General features: G+C 50.0%; 1 protein-coding gene across 5 annotated transcripts in view; it reads right to left on the reverse strand.

Annotated features, from left to right (window-relative positions):
* Positions 1-3,596: 3,596 nt before the first annotated feature.
* The window catches only part of LOC144953114 (uncharacterized), a 34,496-nt gene continuing 18,307 nt past the window's right edge, over positions 3,597-19,785 (reverse strand). For 4 of the 5 annotated variants that reach the window (XM_078883654.1, XM_078883656.1, XM_078883653.1 and 1 more), the window contains one exon: positions 3,597-13,181. In XM_078883654.1, the coding sequence (XP_078739780.1) occupies positions 11,989-13,181 (1,193 nt within the window). In that variant the 3' untranslated portion in view covers positions 3,597-11,988. The remainder of the gene's footprint in view (positions 13,182-19,785) is intronic. The other variant, XR_013640759.1, reaches the window with a different exon arrangement.

A 19,785-nucleotide genomic window follows, 5' to 3' on the forward strand; every position in this document is an offset into this window, starting at 1 on the left:
TTTGCAAAACACGGGCTAATTTGTCAGTTACTCCTGAGATAAATGGTATTTTTATTGTTTTAATAATCTGATCGCTTTCAGCAGTGTTGCTTTGCGATCGTGATTTGGCGTTTAGTGCTCTGTTAATTTGAGCATTATTGTAGCCATTCTGTCTTAGTGCTTCTTTAACATGTTTAATCTCTCTCACTAGACTTTCATCATCTGACACTGTTTTAGCCCGATGTATGAGCGTCTTGATTAGAGAGGATTTCTGAGCTGGGTGATGATGCGATTTCGCATTCAGATAGGCATCAGTGTGCGTTTGCTTTCTGTAAACGCTGTGTTATTTTACCATTTAGGCCATGCCCAAGTAAAATATCCAGGAACGGGAGTGTGTTATTCACCTCCATTTCCATGGTGAACTGAATGGCCGGGTTTTGTGCATTGAGATGATTTAGAAAATCGTTAAGTGTATCTTTACCATGTGGCCAGACAACCAAAGTGTCATCCACATATCTAAACCAAAAGGATGGTTTTAATGTGCTCGAGGCAAGTGCTCTGGTTTCAAAGTTTTCCATGTACAAATTTGCTATAGCAGGAGATAAAGGAGAGCCCATTGCTGCTCCCTCCCTTTGTTTAAAGAATTCACCTCTCCATAAGAAGTGTTATTTAAACAATGGTCAGCGAGTTTCGGAATATCTTTTGGTAAATCTGTATTCTTTACCAGTGTATCAAGTAATTTAAGCGACTCGCTCACTGGAACCTTAGTGAATAGCGAAATCACATCAAAACTCACCAAAATATCATTAGGGTTAAGTTTAATATCTTTGATCATATTCACAAGATGTTCTGAATTTCTTATGAATGATGATGTCCTACCGATGTAGGGCTGTATTTGTTTAGTTACATATTTTGCTAATTTATATGTGGCAGAGCCAATTGTACTGACTATGGGTCGTAAAGGGATGCCGATTTTATGGATCTTTGGTAGCCCATACAGTCTAGGTGGTTTTGAAGCCCTTGGCTTAATTAGGAATTGCTCATTTTTTGGGATTAATGAATTTGCAATGATTGCAGTAGTCTTACGTTCCAGAGTATTTGTTGGATCTCGTTTAATTTTAATGTAGGTACTTTCCTCTAATAAATCTTTAATTTTATTATCATAATCGGCTCGTGACATCACTACAGTTGTGCGGCCCTTATCAGCTGCTAGGATTTGAATATCTTTATTTAAACGAAGCTCTCTTAAGGCTTTTGCCTCGTTCGAGCTAATATTTACTTTCGGTATTTTACTATTATTAGCTCGAACGAGGCAAAAGCCTTAAGAGAGCTTCGTTTAAATAAAGATATTCAAATCCTAGCAGCTGATAAGGGCCGCACTACTGTAGTGATGTCACGAGCCGATTATGATAATAAAATTAAAGATTTATTAGAGGAAAGTACCTACATTAAAATTAAACGAGATCCAACAAATACTCTGGAACGTAAGACTACTGCAATCATTGCAAATTCATTAATCCCAAAAAATGAGCAATTCCTAATTAAGCCAAGGGCTTCAAAACCACCTAGACTGTATGGGCTACCAAAGATCCATAAAATCGGCATCCCTTTACGACCCATAGTCAGTACAATTGGCTCTGCCACATATAAATTAGCAAAATATGTAACTAAACAAATACAGCCCTACATCGGTAGGACATCATCATTCATAAGAAATTCAGAACATCTTGTGAATATGATCAAAGATATTAAACTTAACCCTAATGATATTTTGGTGAGTTTTGATGTGATTTCGCTATTCACTAAGGTTCCAGTGAGCGAGTCGCTTAAATTACTTGATACACTGGTAAAGAATACAGATTTACCAAAAGATATTCCGAAACTCGCTGACCATTGTTTAAATAACACTTACTTCTTATGGAGAGGTGAATTCTTTAAACAAAGGGAGGGAGCAGCAATGGGCTCTCCTTTATCTCCTGCTATAGCAAATTTGTACATGGAAAACTTTGAAACCAGAGCACTTGCCTCGAGCACATTAAAACCATCCTTTTGGTTTAGATATGTGGATGACACTTTGGTTGTCTGGCCACATGGTAAAGATACACTTAACGATTTTCTAAATCATCTCAATGCACAAAACCCGGCCATTCAGTTCACCATGGAAATGGAGGTGAATAACACACTCCCGTTCCTGGATATTTTACTTGGGCATGGCCTAAATGGTAAAATAACACACAGCGTTTACAGAAAGCAAACGCACACTGATGCCTATCTGAATGCGAAATCGCATCATCACCCAGCTCAGAAATCCTCTCTAATCAAGACGCTCATACATCGGGCTAAAACAGTGTCAGATGATGAAAGTCTAGTGAGAGAGATTAAACATGTTAAAGAAGCACTAAGACAGAATGGCTACAATAATGCTCAAATTAACAGAGCACTAAATGCCAAATCACGATCGCAAAGCAACACTGCTGAAAGCGATCAGATTATTAAAACAATAAAAATACCATTTATCTCAGGAGTAACTGACAAATTAGCCCGTGTTTTGCAAAAGCAAAACATTACAGTAAGATTTGGTACAGTACACAAAATTCAACAACTAGTAACGTGCACTAAAGACGAATTGCCTAAATTATCAACAGAAGGTGTATATCGGATTAATTGTGTATGTGGCAGATGCTATATTGGACAGACAGGGCGTAACGTTAGTGTAAGACTAAAAGAACACCAGAGAAATATTAAACTATCGCAAACACAACTGTCGGCAGTGGCAGAACATGCTTGCCAACAGGGACACTCAATTGATTTTGACAACGTTGAAGTGTTGTGTAAAACTAGTTACTACTGGCAAAGACTAATTAGAGAATCCATTGAGATTGAGAGAAACAGAAATAACTTTAATCGCTCAGACAGCTACAGGCTTAGTGCGGCCTGGAAGCGTATTATTAAATAAGATGCATTACAATTCCTTATAAGGGAGACAAGCACTAACTGATTATTAATGTAGCATAATCACAATAGAACACATTCCAAATGATTACTAATCTACAACTCGCATCGTAACAATAGCCTTATTACTAATCAAGTATATAATTACAATAACCCCCCCCTCAAATCTTTGCACCTGATGAGTTAATGAGTTAATGATGACGTCACCCTGCTGCTGCTCTATATAAGAACGGGAGACACAGCAGAGCCTCACCATTCTGGCGAATTGCCCGATGATGCTGGATGCAATTACCAGCGAAACGTCGTACTCAAATTGTAAATGTTGTGGTTCCACGCTTCAACACACCGGTGGGCTAAAGCAGTGAACTATTTGTCTTTTGTCAACGTGACACTTTTTTTACTGATTGGCCGTGTCGGGTGGTGGAGGGTTACGACACATTTATAAATAACGCGATCTAAACCCAAAAATCGTTGATTATGAACAATATTGGTCGCGAAAGCCTACGTGTTAAACTCACTCTGATGTTGTAGGAGAATTAAGTAGAACGTGTTGTCTATATTTATTTAAAGTTGCGCATTTTGATGTGACGTCACATTTCTCAACCCCCTCCCCCCCCGTCATCACACATCGTCACAAATGTCTGAGCCCCCCCCGCACCCCCTAGGTGCGTGACATCATTTATGGACAGCCCCTTACAGTGTGATCAGGGAGTGCGTCGCTGCTTCCGAGCATCGATTGGGGCATCGTGACTGCCACGGGAAGCCAGAAGACACTATGGGACGTTAGAGCTGTATAGTAGTGCCTAGTGTATAGTAGTATGTAGTAGTTTATAGTAGTGTAGTATGTAATAGTTTATAGTAGTGCAGTGTGTAGTAGTGGAGCATACCTGTTAACCCATAATCAGTCCCCTACCTTATTACAGACCAATTCAGACCATTTTGATCACCCCGTGACCTTATAAATCTCAAAGTTCATCCTACAAAGTCCCATCACAAACGGCTGTAACGCCGTATGGTCCTGAAAAGTTAATTTCCCTGTACAAGAACACGCGGTAAGACCGTGTGGGAGTGCAGGACTGGTGGCCCCGCACGTGCTGGAGGTGGCTCCAAAGTGGCTTCGTGGCTATGTGGGGGTGACTAACGTCTACTCTGAGAACGTTGATTTATTTATCTAAATTTAGTGAAGGTATCTGACGTCATTGACTGTGGGCGTGGCTATGTGGGGGTGGCTGACGTCTACTCAGATAAAGTTGTTTTATTTATCTAAATTTAGTGAATGTATCTGGTGTCATTGACTGTGGGAAGACACGTGAAATAGCATTGGCTAAATAAATAACTTTTTTTGCGGGGGTCACCGTTATGCCTCCCGTAGTGAGCTGCCTTGTTGATGTGACGGTACGCGTTGACGTCATGCGCACGCGGTGGCACGCAGTTTCGGCCAATCAGAGCTGCTCGGAAAGTAGGGGGGGGCTGAGCCGCGTGCAACCTCGACCAACCAGTGACGTCCCCTATTGTGAGCTGATTTCGACCTCGACTTGACTTTGTTTAACATTATACGTTTTTTTGCTTTGCCAATCATGATCAGCTCTCTCTTGTGCAGACCTCAGTGATTTTTGTTAACTTCTTTTTTCAAGTTTAAGTGAATTCGATTCGAAGTTAAACTAATCTGTTAAACAATTTTAGAAACTAAACATTTGTTTTTATTTTACCAGGTAAGGGCCTCACTGAGCTGCGTAGTTCTTTTTTATGCACGATTTTATTTAACTCACTGTCTGTTGTTGTCGTATCCTCAAATATTGTAACTCAATTTTAACCCACTTCCCAATGTGGTATCGACTGCAAACTTGGTATACTTATGACAATACTATATTCTGTCATAAAAATATATAACATTTAAACCATCTTTTTTATATGTTATGTTTCGGCTTGGGTCTAATTGTCCACGCTCAACTGACGTTGGCTGTGAATCACCACGGTCCCTTACATTATGGTAAACTTCGGGGCCACTTCCTGGAGTCGTGGAGTTTTGCCATTACAAGTACGGTACATTTCATTAAAGCATGTTTAAAAAAAAGTATTTTTAAATATTACTTATTTTCAGAAGCGACCTGGCCATCACAAATGACAGCATTTGTGGCCAAATTATTGACGAAGAGGTATACGTTGGCGTCATGCACATGCGGTGGCGTCAATTTCGGCCAATCAGAGCTGCTCGTAAAGTGGAGGGCTGAGACCATGCCCTCGAGTCCTAGATCAATCAGCGACGACCCATTTGTGAGCGGGTTAAGACCTCGACTTGGCTTTGTTTAACATTACGTTTATTATCCATCAAGTTTTTTTTGGGGTTATATCGCGTGAATATAAGTATGTCATTATACCCGCAACCATCACCCAACACAGCCAATCAGTAAGGGGTTTGTCACGTAAAAAATCGTGCCAATTAAATACTAGTACAGCACTAACAGGACCCTGCGGGGTGGGCTGGTAGGAACGAATAACCAAAGAATATAAACATAATGTATTATTACACTTGTTTAGCCAGGAAAGCCCCACTGAGTCTAAAGGTTTTTGTAGGGTCCTGCCAAGTGTTTGCAGTAGGGGGCGATGTTGCTACACCTAATCGGACGATACGAAGGGAGAGTTTGAGGCCTAGTTCTAGGCTTTAGGCCTAGCTGTAGGCTTTAGGCCGCTGTGAGTTAATTTTTAATTTAAATGTTTTAATTATTTATGTAAAAGCTTTAAATTTAAATGTTTCTATTTAAAAACATCAGGGAATGTAACATTGTTAAACATTAACTCCCTTTCACACACGCGGGGGTACGATACGAAGGGAGAGTTTGAGGCCTAGTTCTAGGCTTTAGGCCTAGCTGTAGGCTTTAGGCCGCTGTGAGTTAATTTTTAATTGAAATGTTTTTATTAAAAGCTATCTCAGGGAATTATAAGGGAATGTTACACTTGTTTAGCCAGGAAAGCCTCATTAATTTAAATGTTTTAATTAAAAGCTATCTCAGGGAATTATAAGGGAATGTTACACTTGTTTAGCCAGGAAAGCCTCACTGAGTCTAAAGGTATTTGTAGGGTCATGCCAAGTGTTTGCAGTAGGGGGCGATGTTGCTACACCTAATCGGACATCGGACGGACGGATGGACGGACGATATAATCTATTGTAGGCTGGTTCGCTTCGTTTCTACCAGTATAACCCACTACATTTACAATTCGAGTAGCTGTGACATTTTGCCAGTAATTACAACAGCAACAAGCATCATCAGGTGACAGCCACAGAGTTGTGGAGAAATCCTCCTCCTGTTTCGGTCTTAAATAGAGGGATGGGTGATTATTTTTTCTCTTCTTCTCGGGTGCAATTGTGAACAACGGCCATACGAGTCACGAGTACATCCAGCTGGCGTGATCATTGGGTTTCACTGCAGCTCAAGGACTCGGTCCCTGCAAGGCAATTTGGTGCTTTGTTTCTTGTAGCAATTGGAGAGTTCCGGGTTGCCGGGCCCTTGAGCAGCGTGATGGAGGTGTTTCAACGCTGCACACGACCGCGATCCGCAAGCACCCAAAGACTCATAGCAGAATGTGCTTAGGCGTGAGCCACTCCCTCAAGGTTGGGCTCACCAGCTTTTTTTTTTTAACGGGTGCGACCGGCGTGGATTTCATACACGATTGATGCACAGCGTTATGGGATGCTATCAAGCAAGAATGACGTGATTTTATATATATAGGGTGCTTCAAAAAATGTTAACTTGAGAATTTGCAACACTACCACGAGAAATGTGCCTCCGGGCTCTGGAGACCACCTGGAGAAGATTCCAGTTCATGTGTTAACAGTGATGTCGAACAAGTGGAGCCTCGTTGACTTTTTGAAGCTATAAACATACATTTATCATGTTAGTGTATCTTATCCGTTATTTTTCCATCAAAAACGATCGTCCCATGTAAGTTAACAAGTTTTTGAAGCACCCTGCACATAAAATTACAGTACAGTAGACTCCCGATTATCCGCCGTGCACTTTGATGTAAATGAATAAACCCGTGGATTTTCCATTAAGAACGTGGCTCCTCCACACCCACCACCGGCGGAAGGGGAGTTTCACAATGAGCGATTCACTTTTTCGCCACTCCACCGCTGCCCCTCCTGGCGAAGGTTGCCCGGCTTTGGTTGACAAGTTGGGGCAGTGTGCTCTGGGTTGTGCAGTAGACCTCGTGGACTCATTTCTTTTGTCTTGTTGTTGTTTGGGTGCTATTTACAAGAGGTTTTTGGGCTAGATCACGTAAATATAAATGTGTCGTTAAACTCGCCACCACCCGTCTTGGCCAATTAGTAAGGTTTGTCACGTCAACAAAACCTACCAATTTAGTTACAAATTAAGCACACCGGTGTGTTGGAGAGTTAATCCAAAACATCTACAATTCAAATACTAGCTCCGATTGGCCGAAATTGGCACCACCGCGTGCACATATAACGTAAACGCCTTACAGTTACGCCAACAATTGGTAACATTAAGTCAAAACCCATGGCGGATTAACCGCGCACCTGAGATTTTGACAAACATTAAAAACTCATGTATTTTCCCTTACGCTCACATTAGTAATCTAAAAACAGCTATGCATTGTTATTCTTGGAAATATTTATTTCCAAGTCACGGTGCTTAAACTGAACAAATATGTTGTGCCACTTAATTTGATATCCACGTGATCGCACCTACAGTACAGTAGTTGCAACATCTTTATAACAGTGGGCTAAGTTTGATTGATGTTGATTGGCTGTGGCTCTGCTGTCATCCACTTAGTGGGCCGAGTCTTCTGCTGGACGAGAAGAGAAAAGTGTTATGATCACTGAGCACGCGCATCATCGATCGGTCGACCGTTAGTATTCATTCTACATCGAAAGAGTAACAATCGAGTTTGTGCTTTATTTTAAAAATTAGTTATATTTTTGTATTATTCATGATTTTGTATTATCCGCAGCCGTCCTCCCCATCATTAGCGTGCATAATCGAGAGTCTACTGTCTTATTATTAGTATATCTGTGCGAGCCTCCAACCTTCACAGCACTGGATTACGAGGCCAGGTGCATAGCCACCACCGCCCGGTTACCTACACCGAATATATAAAATCCACGGGGAGCGTTTTACAATCTGCGCAAAATACGTACGCACATTGAACTTCTTTCACACCCGTACGTAGCCGACCGTGCTCAATCGATGGTGCTGGGGGTGTTAATCGGAGGTAGCTTTATATTCTTAGGTTTTTTCGGTAAAGTCACGTAGGTAAAACATCAAAATTTATGAAAATAAAATAAAAACAAAAATCACGACGTTTCGGAGGCAACACAAGTCTCCGTCATCAGGTGGGACCGTCACAGCCAGATTAGCTGCATCAGGAGGTAGCTTTGTATGAGGCAGTCGTTTTAAATGATATAGGCAGGCCAGTATCCAATAAGGACCTTGGGCAGCAGCTAACTCTTGTGGCCGCAGGTTTCGCGCGATGATGGTTTATGCTGCACAAAAAGATCAGCGAGCTGTCGTGGTTAATTTGTGGCAAGAACCTCACGCGTGTGACGTGTGACCTCATTGAATGGTACGTCATCTTAGGCAGGCTGTAGTGGTCGGTTTGAGTTGGGCCACGAGTCAACAGCTGGTGACCTGCTGGTTCTGCGGCAAATAACACCAGTTTAATGAATTTGAATACATCGACAGCAGCGGTTTTACAATCGGCGAAATTACGGTACCATTGTGTGCGAATCGCCCGTGTTAAATTATGTGACGGGCCAGTATCCAATAAGAACCTTGGGCAGCAGCTAACTCTTCTTGCATGGGCGAATGGGCGGATGCTCTCAGATGTCCTTTGTGGCTGATCTCTTTCTCTCTCTTGTGGGAGACTGCATCGCCGTTCAAATGCAGCAGGACAAATAATGAAATCGCTTGCCTTTGTCACCGCTGCACTCACCACCAGTTTGAAAGTTAACTCACAAACAATCAAATGCCACGTTGGTGTGAAGTACCCAAAGCAGAAGATCCCCACCTGGGGTTTTGATCTTCCACGAAGCCGCTCATGGTCCACCGCCTAAACCGCATCCATACAAAACATGGCAGTAGATGCAGATACCTGATGCACAAATGGAAAATTATAAACTCTCTAGTAGTAGTGGTGCGACTGTGGTCACCCAGAACAGAGGCCGTATACAACGTATAACGACGCAATGGCCCCATCCACAAATACGAGGGAGACATCACAGCGATGATGATACACTACTCCGCTTGCTGACGCGGTTGTCTGGGCTTGACCACATGAATGTGAAACTGTAGTCGTTGCTCTGCGGACGTCTAGAACGCTCTTCTGCGGCTGTCTGGAAGGCTCTTCCTTCCGAAATTAGGAATCCTTTAGGAGCTACGCACTTTTACATCATCCAGATTGACAAACTATAAAAAAAAACTGCTTGTTTAGTTTCTTGTCCTTCGTCTGCCCCCCCCTGCCCCCCCGGCACTTCCAATTAGCACGGTTGGCTACGTAAGGCGGTGCAAAAGAAGTTAAACTTACACACATACAAACTACTATACACTACACTATACACTACAGACTACACGATTACATACTACTTTCCACTACACTACTATACGTTGTCCTCGTCATCGGCAGTCCCTCAGGGTTTGAATATGACGTCCATCAGGTTTAGTGTTGGCTCTTGAGGTGGCAGAGGAGTCCAATTCTGGAACCGCAGATCTTTGGCCATTCAGGGCACCACACAGTCCCGGAATGAAGTGGAATCCGCAGTGTGGGTTGGTTTCCTTTTCCTTTATTTTTTGGCAGCGATCCACTTCGGCATCGAGACCTTGGGTCTCGGATTCGGGCCGCGGCCTGGTGGATGCAGCGGCGCCACACTAGGCGGTCGGCAGCCTGTTCCTCCTAGTCTTGAAGGCTGATTTTTCCGTGCTTCAGGGAGGGTATCCTTGAACCGCTTCCTTTGTCGTCCCCTCCTCCGTTGATCATTTGAGAGTTGGGAGAAAAGGATCTGGCGAGGAAGGCGGTTCTCACGCATGCGGATGCAGTGGCCAGTCCATCGGAGTTGGTTTTTTAGAAGTGTCGCTTCACTGCTGGTGGTGTCAGCTTGGAGGAGGACACTCGCATCGGTGCAGTGATCTTTCCACTCGATCCCCTGGATTTGATGGAGCCAGCGCCGATGAAAGCCGCTCGAGCGTAGTGATGTGGTGCCGGTTGGCTGTCCACATTTCGCTGCAGTCGAGCAGTATTGGGATGACAACAGCGCACCGGTAAACTAGGAGCTTTGTTGTCCTGCAGAGATCTTTGTCATTGAAGGCGACGCTGGCGCACCAGACTCTGTGTTGGATCTCCTCGTTGACGATGGCCGTTTGGGAGAGATGAGGTAAGGGAAAAACACTCCACGTATTCAGGGGCCTCTCCATTGACATAGTCGGTGGGGTGTTTGGCTGGTTGGATGGCGGTTGGTGGAGGACCTTGGATTTGGTAATGTTCAGGGTTAAACAAAGTCTCCTATATGCAGAGTTGAATATATCGAGGGTCATCTGGATGTCTTGCGCAGAGTGAGCCACCGAGAATCTCTCTCCGATCACTAGCATGGACGATGACATAGTCCAGGAAGTGCCATTGCTGCAACCTGGGGTGTTTCCATGTAGTCTTTTGTTGGTCTTTCTGGCGAAAGACTTTGTTTCTTTTGATCCGGCCGTGTTGGGTACACTTGGTTAGGCAGAGGATGTCGTTGGCGTTGACTTTTCCACCCCGTCCATGCCAATGGTTCTGCTCTAGATGCTGTGGTCACATCCAACCTGGGTATTGAAGTCACCCAGGAGTATGACCTCGTCGCTCCTCGGGATGGTGGTGAGGGTGTCATCGAGATCGGAGTAGAACTACTCCTTGATGCTGTCATCAGTGTTGAGGGTTGGAGCATAGGCACTGATGACGGTTGTGGAGGCGGAGGGTCATCAGCCTTTCATTGACACCCTTGTGTGGGCAGTTCCAGGAGTGCATTGGCAATCTTATTTTTGACTGTGCAGCCAACCCCGTGGATCTGAGGTTCAATATCCATCTTCCCCTTCCAGGAGAAGGTTTAATACCCTCCTTTCCCTCCCCTCAGTTGCCCCTCTCCAGGAAATCGTGCGTCAATGAGAGCAGCGATGTCAATGTTGTGCTTCGCTAACTCTCTGGACACAATGGCCATTCCTCATTCAGGGCAATCACTCTTGATGTTGTCTGTGAGTGTTCTTACTTACCAGGTGTGCAAAATGTATCTTTCTTTTCGTTTGCTTAATGCCCGTTTAGTTTTTGTTCTGCAAAAACTATACGGTGATCACCCTGGGTGCGGTTTCCCAGCCAGGAAATGTGGAGTAGCCTATGTCAAGGTCACCTTTTCTAGCTCCTTCCCCCATGTGAGAGTGACCAGAGGGCATCCTAAAGAGTATTGCTCACCCGCCGATGTTACTGCCAAAGGACACCCCTATCCCAGTGGAGGGTTTCCAACGACCATATCACATCCACCGCATGCATGTAGAGTCTTGACCGAGGGCTTCCAGGTTCACGGCCCCGGCCCTACTTTCGGCAATCGTCCATCGCCGCAGGACTTTTCACGAACCTGATGAGAACCTGCGCGTGGATTTACGTGGGGACCCCGGTGCGCATGGGGTGGGGGGGGGGGGATCCAAACAATCTTGACAGGTTAGTGGCTGGATCCAGTGGTGACAACTGGAGCCGCTTTGCCATTTTTCCCACTGCAGCCGTCGTTTGACCTTGCCGCCATGGATGACGCTACCAGGTGCACGAGGCTACCAGGAGCACGAGGCTCCTGACGGCTCTGCTCTTGGGATCATTGAAACAAGCAGACCTCTCCACCACAATACACTACTATACTACATTGAGAACTAATTTCTTTCGAACTGCTCGTTTGTTGTCGTTGCGTTTAGTTTTATGTTCTTCCACCACCTCCAATTAGTACGGCTGGCTACATACGTTATGGTGCACATGCACGCACGCGTACGTATGAAAGAAAAAGCGTGACATTTTCCCCTCCACCCAACTTCAGTCGACAGCCACGTAGCCTCCCCCCACCCTCTTCTTCTTCCCCTGCCGCCCCCTGCCACTGGAGTGGGTCGCCATGTGCCGCCTGAGCACCTTTGAGTGGGTGAAGCTTTTGCCACAGACGGCGCAGGCGTGCGGCCTCTCACCACTGTGGATGAGCACGTGGCTCTTGAGGTACGAGGGGTCGGCGTAGCACTTGGCGCACACGGGGCAGCGGTGGGGCCGCTCGCCCGTGTGTGTGAGCATGTGGCTCTTGAGGATGGACGACTGCGTGAAGCTGTTGCCGCACACGGGGCAGCGGTGGGGCCTCTCGCCCGTGTGCGTGCGCATGTGCACCCTCACCTTGGACGGGCAGATGAAGCGCTTGCCGCAGACGGCGCACGGGTGGGGCTTGTCGCCCGTGTGCGTGCGCATGTGGCTCTTGAGGTAGGAGGACTGCGTGAAGCCGTGGCCGCACACGGCGCAGCGGTGGGGCCGCTCGCCCGTGTGCGTGAGCATGTGACTCTTAAGGACGGACGACTGAGTGAAGCCGTTGCTGCACACGGGGCACACGTGGGGCCGCTCGCCCGTGTGAGTGCGCATGTGGATCCTGAGCTTCGAGGGACAGATGAACCCCTTGCCGCACAGGCGGCAGCCATTGGGCTTCTCGCCTGTGTGAGTCATCATGTGGATCTTGAGGTGGGGCGTCTGGGTGAAGGCCTTGCCGCATATGGGGCACACGTGGGGCTTCTCGCCCGTGTGCGTCATCACGTGAATCTTGAGGTGCGCTGCGCGGACGAAGCTCTTGCCGCACGCAGGGCAAACGTGCGAAGGCCCCGCACCAGATGCCCTCTCGCACGCCGGGCACCTGCGCCAGTGGTGGCTGTGGCCGGGCTTCTTGACGTGAGCCTCCCGGCGATCGTCCGGGCGCGAGGCGCCGCCTGCCGCATCCTCTCCGCAGTCACGGCACCGGAAGGACCGCGGGCGGGCGGTCATCGGTGCGGCCGTCGGAGCTTCCGGCCCCAACGGCCCTTCGTTCGCGATGACGGTCCGTGGAGGTTCGTCGTCGTCGTCGCCGCCGAGCGGGCGCTGCTCCGTTCGCAACGGGCGGAGGTCGCGACGCAGACTGTGGAAGCCGGGAGGCCGGAAGCCGAGCGCAGCACTGAGATTCTCCCCCCTGCTAAATGCGCCGGGGCGTCTTCTCACAGCTATCCCTGCAAGAGACAGAGGTTGGGGGGGGGGGAGGGGGATGCCGACATTGGTTGGGTCTTACGGTATGGACTGTAAGTAAAACTCGACAATTTTTTGTTATATATGACCAGGTAAAGGCCCCATTGATCAGCTCTTTTTTCAGAAGCAACAGCTCAACGAAGTGGCTGACATCATCATCATCATCACGTGGGAATTTGTAGCAGCCAAATATTCTGAACGTGTGTTTCTACAGACTCAGGAGACCCACCCAGACCCATAGAGACCCATACTCAGAGCCCTAGAGACCCCCAGAGATCCAGAAACTCGTGCAGAACCATAGAGACCCATACAGATTCACTCATCGAGACCCATACTAAAACTAAACTAATTATTACTAAGGAATGCCCCAAACTTAATTGTGCAACTCTTTTTTCCAGAAGTGACCTGGTCATCACAAATGATAGCTAATCGAAGTGCCTTGGTCACGTGGAAATTCATAGCAGGAGCCAAATACTCAAAATGTTTCTAAATGTAGAGGGAAAAAACTGGCGGAACCCAGAGAAAAATCAACGTCACCACGGGGAGACAGACACGGGCATACAGACATCCAAATATACAGCAGGCATCAGGGTCAAACCCACAACCTCCTGTATACCAGGCGAGGTAGTTAACATATCCTGGCCACTGTGGCGCCCAACTGCATAATTCACATCGACGCATCCAGGATCTCAATGCGTGATCCGAATACTCACACACATCAAAACGCAGTGTCGACAGGCAGACTGTGGAGACAATACAGATGTAGTGGTGGTGTTGACGCGCGCCCGCAGTGAGAGATCACGGGGCGGCGCGGGGTGCGTGGTTGTGCGCGCTGACACAAGGTGGGAAAGAAGATCGTGGGCAGCGCGCAGTGATTGGTCAACTGGGGTGGGTGCTCTCAGCGACGTCCGCATGAAGGACTATAAAGGGGGACGCGCGGGAGCACTCGGGGAATTGTTAACCAGTCGAAGACCGAAGACGGAGTTCAAGGGGTAGGCCCTGAGACCCCTAGTCCTGCTGTCCTTGTCAGGACCGGGGCCCTGTGTGGCTCGGAGGCGAGACTGTGGGACCCGTAGTCTGACGTCCATGTGGGCCGAGACTGTGGGACCCAGAGTCGAGACGGACACCCCGGCTGGGTGTGTTCCGAGAGGCTACGGGGCGTAAGAGCCCGTGTGGGTGTAGCCGGGGTTACCCTGTGGGTTAAGGCTGGAGTTAGCTACCCGTGTAATATAAGTTGCTGTTAAATAAAGAGTGTGCTACCCGTAAGGTCGTCTCCCGCCAAGTTCCTACATTACAACTGGCGTCAGAAGTAAACCTGTCTTCAAAAGGATGGATACTAGGAAGACTACCCGTACCCACGAGCGTGATCGGGAAGACGACGGCGTACCGGAGCCACAAACCTCGGAAGGCGAGGACGAGGAGTTGCCGCCAATGCAGCACTTCGCGGCTATGGCCGACGCTCCGCTCGCCTCCGACACCAGCCTTCAGGATGCACACTCCCGCCTGGCGGAGTTGCTGCTCGCCGCTGCTTCGATTTTGGCAGAAATCACCGTTGCAGCGGGCGCGAGGACGACTACGAGGTTGGAGGAAGGAGCGCGGCCGGAGGGATCCCGCCAGAATGCGCTTCGCGCCGAAAGTTTTGAATTTGGCGCCATTTCTGCAGGGTCCACCATCGGTTGGCGGGAAGCGTGGACACCACGTGGTCGGAGACCTCCACTCTGCACAGCCCGCGTCATCGGCGCGCGCCAGAGCTCTCCACCATGCGCCTGCCGACGGAGCCGACATTTTCATCAACCACAGCGGTGCGCGGGAAAAGCATTCTTCGGAGGACGACGACCAGGTCTTCCAGCAACGACTGCCCGCGCTGACGGCGTTCAAGGCGGATGGGGGCGATTGGGGGGCCTTCCAACGAAGGTTCCTCGCACATCAAGAAATGTCGGGGTGGTCCGACACCACTGCCCTACGCGCGCTGCCAGCGACGCTCGACGACGACGCGCTTGCGGCCTTCACATCCGCCCCAAGGTCGTCCCGCTCAACGCTCCAGGCCGCGCTACATCTAATGGCTAAGGTGTTCGGGCCGCCCTCCACCTGTCGCCACCAGTTCTACGAATGGCGCAAGATGGTGGGAGAAACTACGCTTGCCTATCGCACGGCGCTGCTCGCCCTGGAGGACGCCGCTTTTCCCGCATGGACAAGGAGGGGAAGGACGCCATGGTGACGGAGCAGCTGCTGGCGTTGGCTCACGACCTGGGAGTCCCCATCAATACGGCGGACGAAATGGACATCTGCTCCTTGGGGATTGCTACAAGTATTCACGCACACGAGGTCCTCAAGCGCAAGCGGACGGTCGTCTGTGCGTCGGCGGGGATCGCGGCACCTGCCGCGACGGTCGCCGAGCCTCAGACTGCTACGGCTCGGGAGGAGACCTTCACCGTGTCGAGACCGGGGGAGTGGAGATCGGGAGGTCGTTCGCCCACACGTTCATCCCGCAAGCTGGAGCAACCGAAACCCACGACGTCCCTCGTCATGTGTTACAACTGCGGCCTTCGGGGTCACGTCGCGTCCGGGTGCCGGGCTCCGCGTCAGCGCGCCACGGGACCACGTCCGGACGACGACCAAGGCCCCAAGTCGTCCCAGCTAACCCCGGCAAGTCGCGGCACCCCACACGCTCGGTCCACATACACGGCACACTCGGGTCGCCGCTTCGCGGTGGGGGGACCGCGTATGGGTACCGGGGATTCGGTTCGGCGAGGGGAGTTCGTACACGGCCCGAAAGCAGTCGAATGGTCCGAATTGGCCCACAGGATAGTGGCTGCGTCGGCCGGGTCGTCCGTGGTAACGGGTTTTATTGACGCGGTTGAGGTCCGGGTGCTGGTGGACACGGGTGCGTCAGCCACTATCATTTCGGACCTTATTTATAACATCCTTCCCGTCCAATGTCGACCCCTTTTGCCGGTGGACGTACCATTTTACGCAGCGGACGGGGGATCTTTGGGAATCATCGGACAGATTCGGGCGACTATTTGTATTGGCGATATCAAATTGGCGGGTCCTATTTTTGTATCATCATCTCTGGCAGTTCCTTGTTTACTAGGTACGGACTTTCTCGCTAAAATGCCCATTAAAATTCTCATCGATCAGGCCTGCATTGAGCTTCCATCGGGACGGCGGGTTGCATTTTTGACGAGTCCTACAAAAATACGCACGGTTTGTGCGACGGTTCAGGCGCTGGCAACTCCGACTGTACGGGTGCCCCCGGGATCGCAAATGTTGGTACCCCTTCGATTGAGAAAACCCCTCGGGGTGGATGCGGGGGAACAGGGTGTTCTGTTTGGGCCGTCAAACAGAGCTGTTGGGGGCCTCGACTTAGCGGTAGCTCAGACCATGGTGCGGGCGGACAGTGAGCCGTTCGTTATGGTTCTGAATACGGGGTCGCGGCCAGCTGTAATTACACAGGGCACGGTGCTGGCTCACGCGGCGCCGCTACCCGTCGATGAACAGCTCGTTGCACACGCGGATTCTGGCCTCGATACGCATCCTCCATTTGAGGAGGGGATGGAGTGGTTGGACTCGTTGTGTGCTGGGTCTAGTAACTTGTCTAGTGTGCAGTTGGGAGCGTTGAGGGGCTTGCTACTCGAATTCGCTGACGTGTTTAGCAGACACAAGTACGATATTGGCTGCACGGACCTGTTGCGCCACCACATAGCGACGGGTGACGCGGCCCCTATTCGGCAGAATCCCTTCCGGCTCAGCCCAGCCGAGAAGGAGCATGTGCAGTCGGCTGTTAATGACATGTTGGCGGCCGACATCATTTCGCCCTCTTCCAGTCCGTGGGGTGCTCCCATCGTCCTTGTTAAAAAACAGGACGGCTCCTTGCGGTTCTGTGTGGATTTCCGCCACCTAAACAAAATCTGAATGGCCGACGCGTATCCACTCCCCAGGATGGATGAGTCGCTGGATGCCTTGGCGGGAGCACAGTTTTTTTCGACGCTTGACCTGCTTTCGGGATTTTGGCAATTGCCCCTCGATGATGAATCGAAACCAAAGACCGCTTTCCGGACACCGGGAGGCCTATTTGAATTCAATCGATTGCCCATGGGCTTACATTCCGCTCCCGCCACGTTCCAGAGGCTCATGGAATTGGTTTTGTCAGGACTCCAATGGGACACCTGTTTGATTTACCTCGATGATATCATCGTTTTCAGCCGGACTTTCGAGGAGCACCTCCAGCGACTGAGAGCGGTGTTCCTCAGGATGCGTTCCGCTAAATTAAAATTTAAACCGGCAAAATGTTACCTGCTTCGGGAATCGGTCAGGTACTTGGGGCATTACGTTGGCCATTCAGGGATCTCTACGGACCCTGCTAAGACGCACTGCGTCAGCTCATGGCCAACGCCAACCTCAGTCACTGAAGTCCGCAGCTTCATAGGATTCGCCTCCTACTACCGCCGTTTTGTCGAACATTTTGCCACCATAGCCAGGCCCCTACACGCTTTGACGGCTAAAGGAGTAAGGTTTCACTGGGGGCCGGAAGAGGAGGCTGCGTTCTGCTCCCTCCGAGACGCCTTGGTGCGGGCTCCCCCCTTGTGTTACCCCGATTTCACGCAACCGTTCCTGCTTGACACGGATGCCAGTAACACGGGTATCGGGGGAGTGCTCTCACAGGTGGTCGGGGGGGTCGAACGGGTGGTCGCCTACGGTAGCAGAGTTTTGTCACCTGCGGAACAACGCTACTGTGTAACACGTCGTGAATTGCTAGCGATCGTTTTTTTTATACAGCAATTCAGACCGTATCTCTACGGCCGTCATTTTACTGTCCGTACGGACCACGCGGCTCTCCAATACGCTATGCGGGTGGCGCAACCCTCCGGCCAATTGTCCCGATGGCAGGAGGTCCTCCAAGACTACCAATTCACGACGATTTACCGTAAGGGATTGCGGCACTCGAATGCGGATGCCTTGTCGCGATTGCCACCTCGCTCGGAATGTGCATGTCTTCTGGGATCGGCGCGGTGTAAACCTCCTGTCGCCGTCCCCGCGGAAGTTTTGCTCGCCGCCACTGACGCTCCGGGGGTCGACGCGGCCGCCGCGCCCACGGGGAGGGACTCGTTACTAGCGTTGCTTCTTATCGAGTGGGGCCGTCTCCAAATGGCCGACAGCTCCCTACTCACGCTGCGTCGGAAGGCTGACGCTCCCGGGGGGGGGGGGGGGAGACGCGGGTCGGTTCCTGGGTGGTCAGACAGGGCCTCCTGATGAAGTGGGACAATATGTCTCGGCGTCATGCGCTCGTTGTGCCATTTGCTATGCGGGGTAAGGTCGTTCTGGCTGCTCACGAACGACTCATGCATTTGGGATTTCACAAAACGCTCGCCCTAATCCAACGGGACTATTATTGGCCGGGTATGGGCAAGGACGTGGCAAACATCCTTAAGGGATGTGTGGGGTGCGCCCAAAGGAAACCGCCACCAATAGCGGCTAATCCACCGCTACAATCCATTCAGGTTTCGCGCACGAACGAACTGGTTGCGCTCGACATCTTGGGGCCCTTTCCCGCTACACCTAGGTGTAATAAGTACCTGCTGGTTGGCGTAGAATACTTCACCCGATGGCCCATGGCATGGCCACTCGCCAACCAGTCGGCTGCGGCAGTGGCGGACGCCTTTGTCCAGGGCTATGTTTTGGACAAAGGCGCCCCCGAACGCTTGCTGACGGACCAAGGGAAGAATTTTTCGAGCGTTTTGTTGCGCGAGGTGTGCGACCTGTTGGGTACAAAGAAAGTGCGTACCTCCCCGTACCACCCGCAGACTGATGGAATGGTTGAACGTCTGAACAGGACGATTACTTCTATGCTGTGCCAACAGGTCTGCAACGATCAGGTTGATTGGGACTTACAGGTACCTGGGGTACTCGCGGCCTATCGTATGGCCCCTCATGCGGCGACGGGGTTTTCCCCATTTTTTCTCATGTATGGGCGGGAGGCCGATCCGGCCATGGATGTCCAACTGGGGATTTCCCAGCCACGTGCGAAATCTAAATTGGCCGACCACATCAAATTTAATATCGCCAAACTGGCTGAAGCGCGAGAAGCTGCGAGGTTGAATTCGAGGTCTCGCCAGATTGCTAACGAAAGATAGCACGAACGTAGGGTGCATACGCACGATTGGAAACCAGGCGATAAGGCCTGGCTGCACTGTCCACATGCACCGTTGGCTATGTCCCCTAAATTGTTGAGACCATGGAGGGGACCGGTGGAAATCGTGCGTGTTGCACGACCCCAGAGTATCCAGATGAAATGGGAAAAACGCCGTTGGTACGTACACCCCTTCCGGCTGAAACCCTTCGCGGCACCGCATGGCCTCCCTTTGTGCCGTAACGACCGAGCGTGTGATGTGGCCGTCGACTCGGGGAGGGATGTGTCGCAGGCTGATCCTCACGTGTCTCTACCCGACCCACTCCCAGGTGTCTCGGACCTGACGGCTGTTGACCGTCGGGAACCGGAACCCCGCGGCACGCGCGGATCTCCCATGCCTGCCCCGTGCCTTCCTGGACTGCTGGCACCACCGGTCGGTCAACCGCGTCTGGTGCCGT

The sequence above is a fragment of the Lampetra fluviatilis genome, chromosome 72 (assembly GCF_964198595.1).
Source record: "Lampetra fluviatilis chromosome 72, kcLamFluv1.1, whole genome shotgun sequence".
NCBI lineage: Eukaryota > Metazoa > Chordata > Hyperoartia > Petromyzontiformes > Petromyzontidae > Lampetra > Lampetra fluviatilis.